Source organism: Pocillopora damicornis, chromosome 13, assembly GCF_964200805.1.
Source record: "Pocillopora damicornis chromosome 13, jaPocDami1.2, whole genome shotgun sequence".
Lineage (NCBI taxonomy): Eukaryota > Metazoa > Cnidaria > Anthozoa > Scleractinia > Pocilloporidae > Pocillopora > Pocillopora damicornis.
This window is the reverse complement of record NC_142682.1, coordinates 616247-629983: the sequence shown is the minus strand read 5'-3', so window position 1 is coordinate 629983 and position 13737 is coordinate 616247. Positions and strand designations below refer to the sequence as shown.

Sequence of the window (13737 nt, the reverse complement as noted above, 5' to 3'; positions counted from 1 at the left end):
ACCTTAAAATGTGTCAGAGCTCAAAAGTCTGAGGCTACGTAATGTTAAGTCACGTTTATTGAGTTTTTCATTTGCTGAGTTATCGGTTCTCGACGCGGAGATTTTCTGTTTATTCGTCATAACATGAAAAAATAAACAAGGCTAAGAAGTCGCTAAAGTAATATTGAATATGCCACTCGTATGGTGCGTTGATTCGTCCTAAAACGATTCACCAAACTTAGACCCGTTAAGATCTTCTAACAAAAGGCTTGAATGTTAGGTCCCTTGTCCCATAACTGCCCTCACACGGTTTTTCTTCCCACATTTGCACATACCTTTATAAATTCTACGAAAAGATTTCAGTTGTAAGCTGTACAAGATTGGATTTAGGGAGCTGTTGCTTAAAACGAGCAGGAAACATATGTCTCTTAACCAGTGAATGACATAACAATCACACAGAGAACAACAATACAAAACATAGATGAACAAACAAGAAGGGACAAAACACAACAAAAATATCCCCAACATCATCAAGTATAGCTTGGTTAATTTGCTTTCTAAAAGCAGTGACTTCTGCCTTTCGCACCGTTGACTTCTACCCTCGTGTAAGACTCCCACTTGAATCGTGCGAATCCTGAGAGATTTAAATATTCGGTAATAAGCGAAAACTAGAACACATGCTGTACTAAGCACTGCTGTGTTGGCGAAAACAAACGCAAAATTGATATAACCTGTCTTGATGTATGGCAGTGATAATAGCACAGACATGATCCACAAAGCCATGCAGATTTTTATGGTGCAAGACAAAGTGACATGACATTTATACCACAAAGAATACGATATGGCTAGATATCTATCAATTGCAAGAACACTAAGGGTTAATACTGAAGTTGTGCATGACATGAAATAGCTCAAATGCGTAATATACACGGCCAGATCATTTACTACACTTCCTTGCACTTCCTGATATGTGAAGTACACCGCCATCGGTTCTGTTATTGCGCCCGCGGTCAAATCTGCCAGTGCCAGGTTAGCGATTAAGACAGTGAAAGGTTTGCGCAGTTCTTTGTAAGGGTCTTGATGAACTGCTAACAAGACCAAAAGGTTCCCCGCGATGGTAATGCACGAGAGGCACAGTGATGCAATCATAGAGAAGTAAGAAAGATATGTTGGTGGTTCACAACCCATCTCTTTAAGATTGTCGCCTTAGAGGGAAAATTTTAGCTGTTGGTCTGTTAGATGGACAGTTGAGGTGTGGTGCACAAGTCTTCTATCAATAAGGAAGCAAGAAAACTGAAATAAAACAACAAATATAGTCAACTGCTTCATGGGAAAGATGGTGAATTTTTAAGCTCGATAACGAAATAAAAGAAATGGTTCTTATAATATATATACGAGTCGTAGTTTGAACGGAGTTGGAAAAGGATATTCACGAACGCTGTAAATCGTATCTTACCTGATCCAATCGTTTCGATAGCTTAGATTGTTTTGTTGATATGCCTAAATTTCTGATCCAGCAGGATAGGGAAAGCAAGTCTAAAAAATTGAGGAGTTCATGCTAAAACTCCCTGCGAAAAAGGGCTTAACTGCAGTTTGAATCATGCACTTCTGCCACCTTTCAACGAAATTGTCATCGAGTTACTGATGACGCAAGTAAGAAATCATATTCCTAGCTGTCTGCTGGTTTAATGACACAGGCGTAGCTGTAATGTATTTGGTGATGATAATATTGGCTTTTTTGCTGAAGATGGAGTTTACACGAATTCAAAGTGGTTAGAATGAAATTTTAATACCAAGGGTTTTAATCTGAGTTAAATTCTAAATACCCGAATTTTGTTCAACCTACATTGATATTCTAAGAAATCGTTCTAGAAAATGTGAAAATTATCTAACATCCTTCAACACAAATAAAAAGACAATGCTTTGAAGGTTCTCGGTGCAATAATTGTCACGTTCAGCGGAGTCTTATTAAAGATGGAATATTACTTACATCTGGCAAATTACTGCCGGATGGAATTGTTCTTGGACACTGTTCCTGGGAAAGATTTCTCCATGTTACTGGTTAATACAAAACCGCTATTTCAAATGTTATCAGAATCCTTGTAAAGGAGGTCGTTAAATTAAAACTTTCAGTCTTAGCTGAATAAATACGGCAACTCAAAATTTACCATTGAAAAAAGTCAAGGGCAAGACTATCAACGTAATAATCAGATTCCCCTTTCAACTCTCTCCAAAGCCTCTTTGGATTCTAACCTGAATAACAAGACATTGTGAAAACTGATTTGACGGAGCAAAAACACTTAGAAGGCAAAATACCCACTGATATTTACCTAGTGACTGCGAAGTCATTAGGTCGAAAACTGATCTGTTTCCGCTTAATAATTTTTGTGCCATATTGAAAATGTATATTCATCTTTATCAAAACAAATTTGGATCTTTCCTATTAATTAATTGACTTCTGACTTTTAGAGGTATTATATTGAAGTTCCGTTGTATTAAATTTGTCCAATTTTTTCGTTTAGAAATTTAATGTTTTGCTTTTGTTGAAAGTATGAAGAAAACTTGAACCGATTTTTTGGCCAGTAATTAATGCCTTTTGCACAAAGGTTATCTCCAGTCTAATTAAACACTTAAAAGTGGTTGTTAGAATTTGGGGGCTGTCTTGCATTTATAATCGCTGAAATTAACATTTAACTTAAAGCACATTAATATTTAAGATATCCGCCAAATGTTCCACAAATAACAAAAGTTGTTCAGAATTGCTTCACGACTAAAGTTCGTAAATTTAAAACACGACCACCGGGTGCATTCTAGACATTGAGAAAATTTTTAATGAGGAAAATATCAGTTCACGACTTCCTTTCATTATGAAAACTGTTTATACATTCAGCGGGTTGTGAAATGTAGTTTGAGGCACAAAAATTGATTATCTACCATGGTTATGTCAATCAAGTGTTTAGGTTTAACAAATTTTCCATCGGTATAAATTAAACCGAAAGTTCTCTGGCGAAACATGAGCGAATATACACAACAAGAAACTTTTCCATCCGTTCAAAGGTATGTTTTCCAAATAGCTAAGCACTGAAAGAAGGATCTCTCTAAGCACTCGCAGTCAAGCTCGTTTCTTTGGCAAATTATTTTCAGCACTAGGATAACGTGAGAAACGATTCTAATTGCGTTTAACGATATTTCGATTAATGCGTTTATCAAAAATCCTTTGAATACGTAGAATTGATATTTAATCAGGATTCACGTTCAGAATTCACAAAGGGTGTATTTTTTAATTTTTCCCTTCTTTTTTCTCTTAGAATTAAAAATGATAAACTGTGGTCGAAAACGTACTTCGGTTTACATCGAAACATTACCACCGCAGCTAAAAAGACCATGTAGTTCTGCACAGATTTTATTTTCCGACCTGACATCAAGGAAAGAACAAGCAATATAACAGTGTTGGATTTAAGTAGATGCTAAAGGAAAAGTGAACTCTTACATTATGGTGGCAGGGAATACTTATACCGAACGTTTAAGTATTACCTTACCGCCACCCAGTTTGGTCAGTGAGTGGTAGATCGGAGACTTTTGCAAAACTGAATTTACACATCAGCAGGGATGCCTCACAAAGAAAAGTGAACTTTTACAAAAGGACTTTCGTGTCTACAAAGATAAAATTTGAGGAAATTTCACAGTCTGTGAACCATACGAAGTCCCATTTAACGTCTAACCATTACACGGTAGTTCCAGAAAACCAGATTTTCCTTGCTATTTTCACTTTGGACGTGACCTCTGCACCATCGATTCCCACGAAGGAGATGTCGAACTTGTTCTTGGTTAAGGGGTCTTGAACCTCTCCATTCTCGATCTTTGGTGAACCAGAGATGCTCGGAATCTCCACCTCGGTTCCATATCTGAGCAACAAGTCCACCACCTTCTCCGTGCCAACATGATCAGGGACGCCATCAAGCTGAACCACCTTTTAAGATTGAACGGAGAGAATTATCTTTAAAATATTGTGTCCTGGGGCAAGACGGTGCACTATCACGAGGATCATCTTAAACCAGAGGCATAAATGGAAAAACGTCACTTGGCAGAGAAAAATGTGGAATAAATAACATGCTGTTCAAGGAGTAGGAAAATGGCATTTGGCTGTATGCGGACTCCTTTAGTGAACAAAAACTCTTGTGCAGGGTCGTAACCAGGGAGGCCAGGGGTGAGCGTCTTACCCCTCTCCCCTGTAAGGTAGTGATTCAAGTGGTAAAAAAACAAGAATCCTAAACCTTTTCCGATGTTAGACACTCTGTAATTTTCCGGTTTGTCTCCCCCGCGTGAATATATGAGCCCGCGCGAAAGCCACTCCACGTTGAGGTGGGGAAATTTGAAACCATACCCCCCTAATCAATTAAATTTAGCTGAGCTCCTTTTCTTACGTGAAGTTGATGACGGTGGTTGTCAGAAATGTTGATAAAACACTTTCTTGTAACGGTTACCATGTAAATTTTAATCTCTGAGAAGAAATCGTCTGTATATGAGACTTTCTTTAGTTAGCTAAACCAAAAAAGTCATTTACCTGAAAGAAATCTGGACTTTTGGTCGGAATGTGAAACAGGAACACACTCTTCTTGTCGCCATACATGAAGTAGTTACCGTGATCCTGGTAATCGCCCTTGTCAAAGTGCTCGTAACGTGGAACATCAATGATCTTCATCTTTACAGACATGAATGGATTCTTGTCATGATCAGAAGGCATACCAACGAAGCAATCGAACTTTTCCTTTTCACCAGCGTACTCGGACTCTTCAAAGAAGATTTCGTGAAACCTTTGTCTTTTGCTTCTAAACACGATTGGCTGAGGCTCACTGCTGGCCTTAAGCAGTTTTTCTTGCATGGAAATATACTTTTCGGCGTCTTTGTCGTGGAGGAACTTCAGTTTCACCACGTTGTCATACTGCTTGGAAACATTGTTGAAGTCTCCGATGTAAGATGCGATCACTTCGTTCTCCTGATTGACAACTCCTGTGGTGACAAAGTTGTGGAGAACTTTGGCATCGGTGCACTGAAAAAGAGGTATTAAAGATAAGGACAAGAGCTAACTTAACTGACAAAAAGCGTTTCCATTCCCGCTCCCACCCAAGAAACAAGATATGATACTTCCTCACCGTTCCAATTGCGTTAAGGATTGCATTCCTCAAAATGTCACCCATGTCGTCTAAGAATTCTGTGGACGTGGCCCATGGATCCATGCAGGTTGTGATGATGTATTTGACAGGTGTGTCATTGTCGTGTTCCAACTAAATTTCAAAAGAAATGATAAAGATATATTGCCGTGAACGAAGAAAAGATTAAAAGCAATCTGAAATCCAAGTTGCATTCATCTTGACTTCACGCCGCGATTGGTCAAGAAAATTCGCGCCATTCTCTGGACCAATCACAATTATACCTATCGCGTCTTGGTTAATCGTGTTCTTCCACACTTCATTAAGTTCGATTTTTACTCAGAGTTGTTATTGGCTCCGTTTGATATCTTATATTCCTCTACTCCATCGACAAGTGCTGTAACAGAGAATCACACGGCTGCAGTTGTATGCGCTAAAGCACAGAAAAGCGATGGTAATAACCCTGGATTATCATCGGCCCTTAAAGACATTTGTCATTATGTATCTTAACCCCCATATATATAGCCCCATGATTCCTACCCCTAATCTTTTCTTGAAATTCGGAACAGCAGCACTGTGTTTATGGGGAACCAAACTTGATGCTGTCACAATCATTGGAACTCGACGCGCGGTCTGCTCGGTAGATGTGTGACACAGGTCCTGGAATAGCGCCAAGTTGATCTCATTGCACTTTTCAACACTTCTGTTTCCTTTCAAGTTGACAGAAAAACACGGTATCATGGTGTCAGGACCAACCTCCAGGAGATACTCCATAGCTTCTTCATCCTGTAAGTTAAAGAGGCAGCAGGTTATTTTATAGCCAGAATTTTTTTCTTGTTAGATATCAAGATACGATACAGACAATCTTTGAGCAATTAATTGAACTTCACAAAGTACTCCACGCCTCCTGAAATAATTTTCATTCAAAAAAAGTTAAAACCCTCACTTGACTGATATTCTCTTCCGACGTGGCAGAGGTAATGTCAGGTGAACTCATTCTTCCGGCCCGATTCAGTAAATTCCTAATCAGAAAAATACGTGACTCTGTAGGTGGATCATTAAAAAAAATACCTTAACGAGTTCTTCGTCGCTTTTCCCCAGAATCCTCTCTCTGATAAACTCCTTTTGCTGCTTTTCTGACATCTTTTTGTATTTTTTTGGAAGCGATTTCGTCGTTTCCAAGACAAAGGTGTCATCGTCCTGAGCTAGTGTTACCCACAGGCAGTACATGATCTTGGCAGTAAACATACATTCAGCTAGGATACGACCGTAGCCATTCTTGTCGAGACCGATGACCTACATATGATCACATACGAAGCAAACAATTACATACCAACAACACAACTTCTGCGTCTTCAAATTGCTTAAAAATCTTGGAACATTATATGATTTTAAAGTTTGAATGAAAAATATTCTTGTCACTCAATTAAATGAGGATTATTTTGGGATCATTTATGACCAGCGTGGAACTAAGACAAATAATCTGAAAGCAAAAATTTTCTTTCTCCCAACAAGTGACTTCGTAGCTTAGTTGGTTGAGGTGCCAACTCACAATCAGGAAGGCACGGTTTCCTAATCCGACTCTATAGAATTAGTTCGAAGTCTAAATTTTTTTTCTAGAATGCATTCGCTTAAACCGTAATTTGTTAGAGAGGATCTATTCATCACATTTGGTACAGAACTACGGGTCAAATTAATATAGTACATATACTTATTGCAGTGAAAAACCTCAATTGTAGTTCAGATCCATGCCGGAATATCCCCGACAGTGTCCATCTTTTTTTTTTTTTTTTTTTTTAAGAATTGAGGAATTTTTTATTTGGAAAGCTAGAGGAAGGGCAGGTTTGTATCTATGGACTAGTTATCATTATTCCTTACTTTGGGCTGGTGGGGGGGGGGGGAGAAGAGGTTTTGTTTCGTGTTTATGTAACAACAAAATTTACCTTATCCCCTGTAACATCCTTATAATCACCCCCCCCCCCCCATCTCATGCCGTGAATTTTCTCTAGTTCCTCCCTCTGTGTTGATCCTGATCCCCTCACCGTTCTCCCTGAAAGCCATATGATCCTTCCCCATAAAAAAAAATCATCTTCCCCTTCCCCCCCTCCGACGTGATAAACGACGAGTGAACTCTCACCCTGTTTGCCAACATGACCCCAGCGGCAGCAGCTCCTGGTTTGGATCCTTCGATGCCGATGTCTCCAAGTGTCATGTCTCCATGATAATACACAACAGTGGTGGTGATCTGAAGAAAGGTGTTCATCAACTTGTCTCTGTAGCATAATGCTCCAGCGGGGTAAGGACAGAAGCCAGATTTGTGTGGGTCAATAGTGATGGTATCGCACTGGTCCATGGCTGACAACTGCTCTTTAACATATGGACTCAGCCACAACTTGGGAACAAATCCCTCGCTACCAGCGGCTACAAGATTACTCTTAGGATCTCGTAACATGCTACAGAAGTATCCTCCCCAAGCCCCGTCCGCGTGCAAGCTGAAGCAAAGGCCCTGTATGACGATAAAGAAGAGTGAATGAAATAGCTTGGCGCCCCAGCATCGTGATTGTAATGTGAGATAACATTGAGGTTTAACCTTTCGTCGTAGATTTTAAGAAGAAGTAGGGATACGCGAGGCTGGAGAAAAAACATAATTGCAACCTGACCTAAGAGCGGTTTTAAGTGCGAAGAAATTCGTAAGTTAGTCATTTGAAGTACGTTTAAGTAAGAACAAACATCATCCGCTCCTCTGGAGTCCTTGGCCTGACGACAGCATTATCCCAAGCCAACCTGCTCCACAACTGCACTTACGTAATTCCGAATTTAAAAAACGTCGTTCAATCATGTTTAAATTTGAGAAAGGCTCCAGTTTCAGGCTCAAAATATGGGCAGAACTACAGTAGAACCAAGGTTACTTGCACAGAAACCCCGTTTCCAGTTATTTACTACTTATTCAGGCAAATCGAACTCTTTTTTGTTTCCCCTGGGAGTTCGAATTTGAGTTAGCGGGGTTCTACTACAGAAAAGGTTCATTCTGTTCAGTTAGATGTACCTTAGCTCTAAACTTTTCTCGAAGTTCCAAAATCGCTGTGAGTGGATCCACCGCGCTCTCTTCTGTTGTACCCATAACAGAAACAACTGTAATCACCGGAATCTCGTTTTTTAGTTTTTCCTGCAAAATTCTTTCCAGATCTGAAAAAAGACAGCACGTGCAAGGTGAGATTCATTCGAATGCTATAAGTAAATTTTAAGTCGTGGACGTCAGTGAAACAGTTCAAAGTAGCCGGATTGGGTCTATCGGCCTACCTTCCTTCCTCTTCCAGAAAGGGTTTTGGATCAAATATTAATAAGCACGGCTTTAGACTTTTTTAGCGCAAACAGTGAAAGTTAAGCCAAGTAAGTTTTCGTGCTCATTTTTTCTTTACCTTGTCTACTTTGTCGTTCTCTTACACTCAAACCTCAAAGTTATATCGAGCATCATAATGAACAAACCCTTTGGTTCCATCCGAGCATCTTCGTCAACTGCCACAGTGACGAGGCTCTCTCGTCCCAGTCCTAGAATTGTAACTGCTTTGGTAAGGGATATGTGTGCTGTGCTTGGTACAATCACACAAGGACTCTGTGTCAACATGTGGCGGCGAGCAAACTCTTGCGCTCCAACAGATTCATAGAGATACTGGCCCATGACGCCCATGAACTCTTGATGCTGGAGACCAGTTAAATCTTGCACGTCTTTTGGCATTCTTAGAATGGTGTCGACGTCAAGATTGAGGAGTTCCCATTGGGAAGCACTCTGAAGTTCTCCTTTTTCTCCTCCTCTTTGAGGAAAGGTTATCTAATCAGGAATTAAGCATGAAAGATATAGCTCTCAGGTGAACAGCACTCAGGTGAGCCAGGTTACTTCTACAAAATCGCTTGGTGTGATTATAGACGATAGGCTCGATTGGCATATTCACATCGAAAAATTAACAAAAAAGATTGCCTCTGGTATCGGGTGCCTAAAGCGAGTCAGGCATCTGATCCCAGCATCGACCTTACATCTGCTTTACCAAGCTTTAGTAAAACCTCACTTTGATTACTGTGACATTGTCTGGGGTAGCTGTGGGATAACGCTACGAGATAAGCTGCAGAAATTACAGATTAGAGCAGCCCGTGTTTTGACATTTTCCAGCTATGATGCCGATGCAACTAAGCTACTTGAATTTTTAAGTTGGAAAAATCTGACAAGCCAGCAGGAAATTCATAGAGTTACCATGGTTTTCAAATGTCTGCACGGGCTAGCTCCTGAATATCTTAATTCTAAGTTTAGATGGCGTAACTCTGCTTATGACCTCAGGGACTCTGAAAATAAACTCAATGTTCCTCTACCTCGCACTAACTATTATCGAAAAAGCTTTAGCTATAGTGGAGCCACATTATGGAATAGTCTTCCATGTGATATAAGGAACACAGAGTCTCTGGGGTTGTTTAAACGCAAGATCAATGCCACTCTATAACGCACGGCATTCACGGAAAACAGCTTTTAGTTATTAGTTAATGTTTTAATTTTTAAATAGTTTTAGTTAATGTAATTGCTGATGAATTGTTTCGTGCTTAAATAAAGATAAATAAAGATTATCATTATCAGCTGGAAATTTTTTTCCTTTTTTTTCAGTAGAAAACTGTTAAACATATCCTTTAAAGCGGGCCAAAAGTTTTCCAGCATGGAATTGGCTTTTGTCGGCACAGAATTTTAGATCGGGTCGTTTGAAACTTGAGAACATCAAGCCATCAAGCTATCAAGCATGGCTATCTTCCGAGCAGTCTTCTTAACAAAAGTAATGATGGTAGTGACTATGATAATGATAAAAATAATTGAAATCATTAGATATATTAACCACTTCGATTCCGAAAAAGTAATCAGTAGATCTACCTGAGGAAAGGATTTAATGTTCCTATGAAAATCTTATCCGTTGATATAAATGAGAATTACGTTTTGAACGAGTCCACCTTACAAAAGCTGAATGACAGCGCTAAAAAACTCAGTAGCTGACGCCAATTTCGTTTTGAAAGTTATTAAAGTCTTTTCCCTTAAGTATATTCACCTTATAACTTCTAGCAGCAGCAAGTTTTTCTTCCTTCAGCAAAGCCTCCTGCAATCCTAATGGAAAGTATTTGACATTTCTTCCAGCCCAAATTGCTTCAATGTTGGCCACAGACCCACCAGCAGTGAGGTGACCCATGGCTTTATCGCCATCATATCCCATCATGATACACAAATCCTTCCCAACTTCCACCTCGAACTTTGTGGTAACAGTCGATGCCTCTGCTGCGCAGTTGTTCTGGTTAAACAACATGGCAGTCATATAGCCAAGGTTAGCTGGCATGGCTGTCTCCCAAAGAACGTGTCCCTGGAGACAGGAGAAATATATAAGCTGATTTATAAAGTGTTGTATAGTACTTTGTTCATTTGGTTAACCAAACCCATAGAATGGGGGGGAGGGGGGGGGTAGGTTTCTGAAGGAACTGTGGTGCTGCATCGGTGGGAGAGTATAACAGGGTAATTAAGTAAGATAGTGTCTTGCTGATAACAAGCGGAACCTTGGGTACATGCCATGACCAATTTGTCGTCTAACTGTACCTACATATCAACATTTTATTTATGATTGAAGAAAGGGTGGCATGCACCTGAGAATGCCAATCGAATGATACTTGGCCGCCAAGTTACGAAACTGAGAGGCTGGTGTTTATGAGAACGTAAGCAAGAAGGATATTCTCAAACACAATCAGGATGAGGCGAACAATTACATGGAGGAAAAAATACCTTGTATCTAGAGCTAAAAAATGGCACAGATTTCTCTAGGTCTTTCTGCAAGTTGTCCACTTCTGTCTTCAAATGTTCCATGGAATTCTTAAAAGATGCAGCCTCTCGGAGCTCATCCGTCACATACGGTGGATCACAGGGGAAATAGCTTGAGTATCAAAATGCAAACTTGGTCACTTTTGCAGCTATGACTGAACTTGAACGACTAAGCAATTGAATAAGGTATTTGTTCACTTTCATGGTTAAAGAATTGTCTGCTTCTTGAACAAATGCAGTCAAGAACAGACCCTATTTCGTGCTTAATGGAATTTATGTGTATATTGCCCTTGAGGTAACAACAAACCTCGTACATGCATAGAATGTTTCATGCTGTCACTCAAATTGCCTGTTAAAGCGTTTTCTCTGCAGGTGGCAAAAATTCCGTAGGAAGGGATGATAAACGAGAAGTAATGGCTTTCAAGAGAGAATAATGGAACCCTATTTTAATTTCTCTTTCTTTTGAAGAACTCACTTGTGACGAAATGCGATATGATGGTCGACAGCTCCCGTCAAAAGGTCTCTAAACACATCTCCATTTTCCGCTTTGGGCCCTAGGAACCAGGCTCCCAGGGCTGCCCAATGGTCATGTTTGCCTTTTTTATTACCTCCACGGTACAGAACTTCTCGCCGCGGAGTGTACATAGGGGCCTTGGACAGTCGAGGCTTCTTTCCTCCGGAGCCAACGGCTTTTTGAGCAGTTCTTTTCTGGCGTGGCCGAAACATGGTTTCAGTGTTTCCTATGAAATCTTAACAACAGGATAGTCGTATATTAGGGTTGGATTAGCGGATAGAATTCATTTTTCTAGGTGGATACTCACAGTTGTGAATAAAAACTGAGGCAACAGATTAACCCTTTAACTCCCGTGAGTGACCAAGACAGAATTTCTCCTTACTATATCTATACAATATCATGCAGACAAGTGATGAGAATAAGAAATAAATCCATTATGGGATTACAAATTGATCCGATACCCAATTCTCCAAACTAACATAATGAGAATCATTTGGCAGACAGTAAGGAGAATTACTAATGATATCATGAGAGTTAAAGGGTTAATGTCAGTATCTAACTGTACACCTACCCCTCCCCTAACCTAACAACAACCCTAAGTTGTTAACAAATAACTGTTGATGGGTTGGGGAGGGAGGGGTGGCTGCGTACTTACTTGGCCACGGACTTTTATCCGAGATTACTAAGCCAGACGTCCACTTATTTTAAATCCAGGCTCTTAGATCACGTTTCCTCTTTCAATGTGGTTTTGCTCAGAAAAATAACCTCCAAGTCCCTTTTTTTTTCACCGATATCTCCCTACTTCACAGCTCCTTTCGTAAATTTGAAGTGAACCATAAAAACGAACAATTAGGAAAGCGTGCATCTAAGATTTTCATGCACGTTCTAGAATCAATTTATTTTACATTCATGTGCAAACAAGTATTATTAGATCAGATAAACAAAAAAACGATTTTTTAAACTTCATAGTCCGAAATGACAAAACAATGACAAAAACAATATATTTCCACTGGGAAAACAGATTTCTTTTGCAATAGTATGAAGCTGTGCGAAAATTTTACCTACTATATATATATCTCGAGATACACTCATTTTCTATTGACATCACCTGATCTGTCGTCTTAATAGACTGACGAGTGATTTCCTAAGACGCGAGCAAGAGTTATCGCCAAAATGGGCCTATTTGTAACCTCACGGCTAAAAAATGATGATTCTGTCTTGCAGTCGTTAAAAAAATTAATTAGCAGCCTGTATTAGGTTCCCTAAGCAAGAACAATGCCGTCTTATTGCCAAAAATAGATGTATTAGTTGATTATCAGATTACCACCGAACAGTATATACGAGTTTTGAGTTTAATGAAAGCTCTAGATCTAGCGTTGGCAGCTGATTTCCACACAGGCATTTGAATTCAATATACATGCATTGCTAAAATATAATGTGTGATTTCGATTCATAGCCTAAAGTGTTTGCAATTTGTACATGAAAACGCGCCCGGTTGGATAATTGTAGTCGGCGGGTCGCGTTGGTACAACTAAGCCATAATCCCTTCAAATAAAAAACTATCGAATCTGCACACACTGAAAGTGAATCACAGAATAAAAATTCCCGCAAAGATACATTATTTATAGTCTTATGTACCATTCAGACATTGTAGCTGGATTTTTAACAGCGACAGGGTGCTCTGAAAGTCCACGAGGATAAGTTGCATTAAAAAGTTTGAGGATGAGAATTCAAGATGCAAAGTATTGTTAGAAAACCCTAGGCCCTAAAACTTTTAGCTTACTGCATGACCAGCTACTGGGCTCAAATAATTTACCGCAGACTATACACTTTAAAGGACTGAACTAAGCCATAACAAATTAAATATTTCGTACATCAACAAATGTAAATTTCTCAGAATTAACTCGCGTTTTCGTCAGCGCCGTCTAGTGCCAACGTTTAGAACTTCACAAAGGCCTCAATAGTGTTATTCTGAATTCTATAGCTTAGATAATTCTTCAAAGACCATAAGAGCACGTATTCCTTACCTGGAATATATCGGAGCCTTGCAAAGCTGTTCTGCACACGATGAGCGCTGCTTTAATGAGCATAATAAGTTGTAGGCGTGGCTAACCTCTCCAGGGACTGCGCCCTGTTCTTAAGTAAGCCAGTGGTCAGACAAGCAGACGAGACTGAGTAGTCAGAGACACCACAGAACTTAAAAGTTTTCGCTTCGCACATATTTTGGACCTAACCATGCGCTGCCTTCAAAAGAATCTTCC

At 39.6% G+C, this 13737-nt stretch overlaps 2 protein-coding genes across 6 annotated transcripts; both read right to left on the bottom strand.

The window, feature by feature from the left end:
• Positions 1-42: 42 nt before the first annotated feature.
• LOC149034905 (5-hydroxytryptamine receptor 7-like) lies at positions 43-2277 on the bottom strand. 4 transcript variants are annotated; one of them, XM_089192809.1, is made up of 2 exons: positions 1970-2277; positions 43-1249 (listed from the first exon to the last, which is right to left on the bottom strand). In XM_089192809.1, exon 2 carries the CDS (start codon positions 1165-1167, stop codon positions 256-258), a length of 912 nt encoding a protein of 303 aa, XP_089048935.1. In that variant the 5' UTR covers positions 1168-1249; positions 1970-2277; the 3' UTR covers positions 43-255. The 4 variants fall into 4 exon arrangements, with proteins under 4 accessions (XP_089048935.1, XP_089048932.1, XP_089048934.1 ...); XM_089192806.1 differs by having other exon boundaries at positions 43-1272; positions 1970-2179; XM_089192808.1 differs by lacking the exon at positions 1970-2277 and adding an exon at positions 1436-1569 and having other exon boundaries at positions 43-1272.
• Positions 2278-3369: 1092 nt separating this feature from the next.
• On the bottom strand, positions 3370-13644 carry LOC113681306 (uncharacterized). 2 transcript variants are annotated; one of them, XM_089192744.1, is made up of 12 exons: positions 13504-13644; positions 11438-11711; positions 10927-11074; positions 10208-10513; positions 8616-8958; positions 8176-8315; positions 7267-7635; positions 6201-6425; positions 5670-5915; positions 5133-5264; positions 4544-5029; positions 3370-3949 (listed from the first exon to the last, which is right to left on the bottom strand). In XM_089192744.1, exons 2-12 carry the CDS (start codon positions 11686-11688, stop codon positions 3704-3706), a joined length of 2892 nt encoding a protein of 963 aa, XP_089048870.1. In that variant the 5' UTR covers positions 11689-11711; positions 13504-13644; the 3' UTR covers positions 3370-3703. The 2 variants fall into 2 exon arrangements, with proteins under 2 accessions (XP_089048870.1, XP_089048871.1); XM_089192745.1 differs by lacking the exon at positions 13504-13644 and adding an exon at positions 12132-12150.
• Positions 13645-13737: the final 93 nt, after the last annotated feature.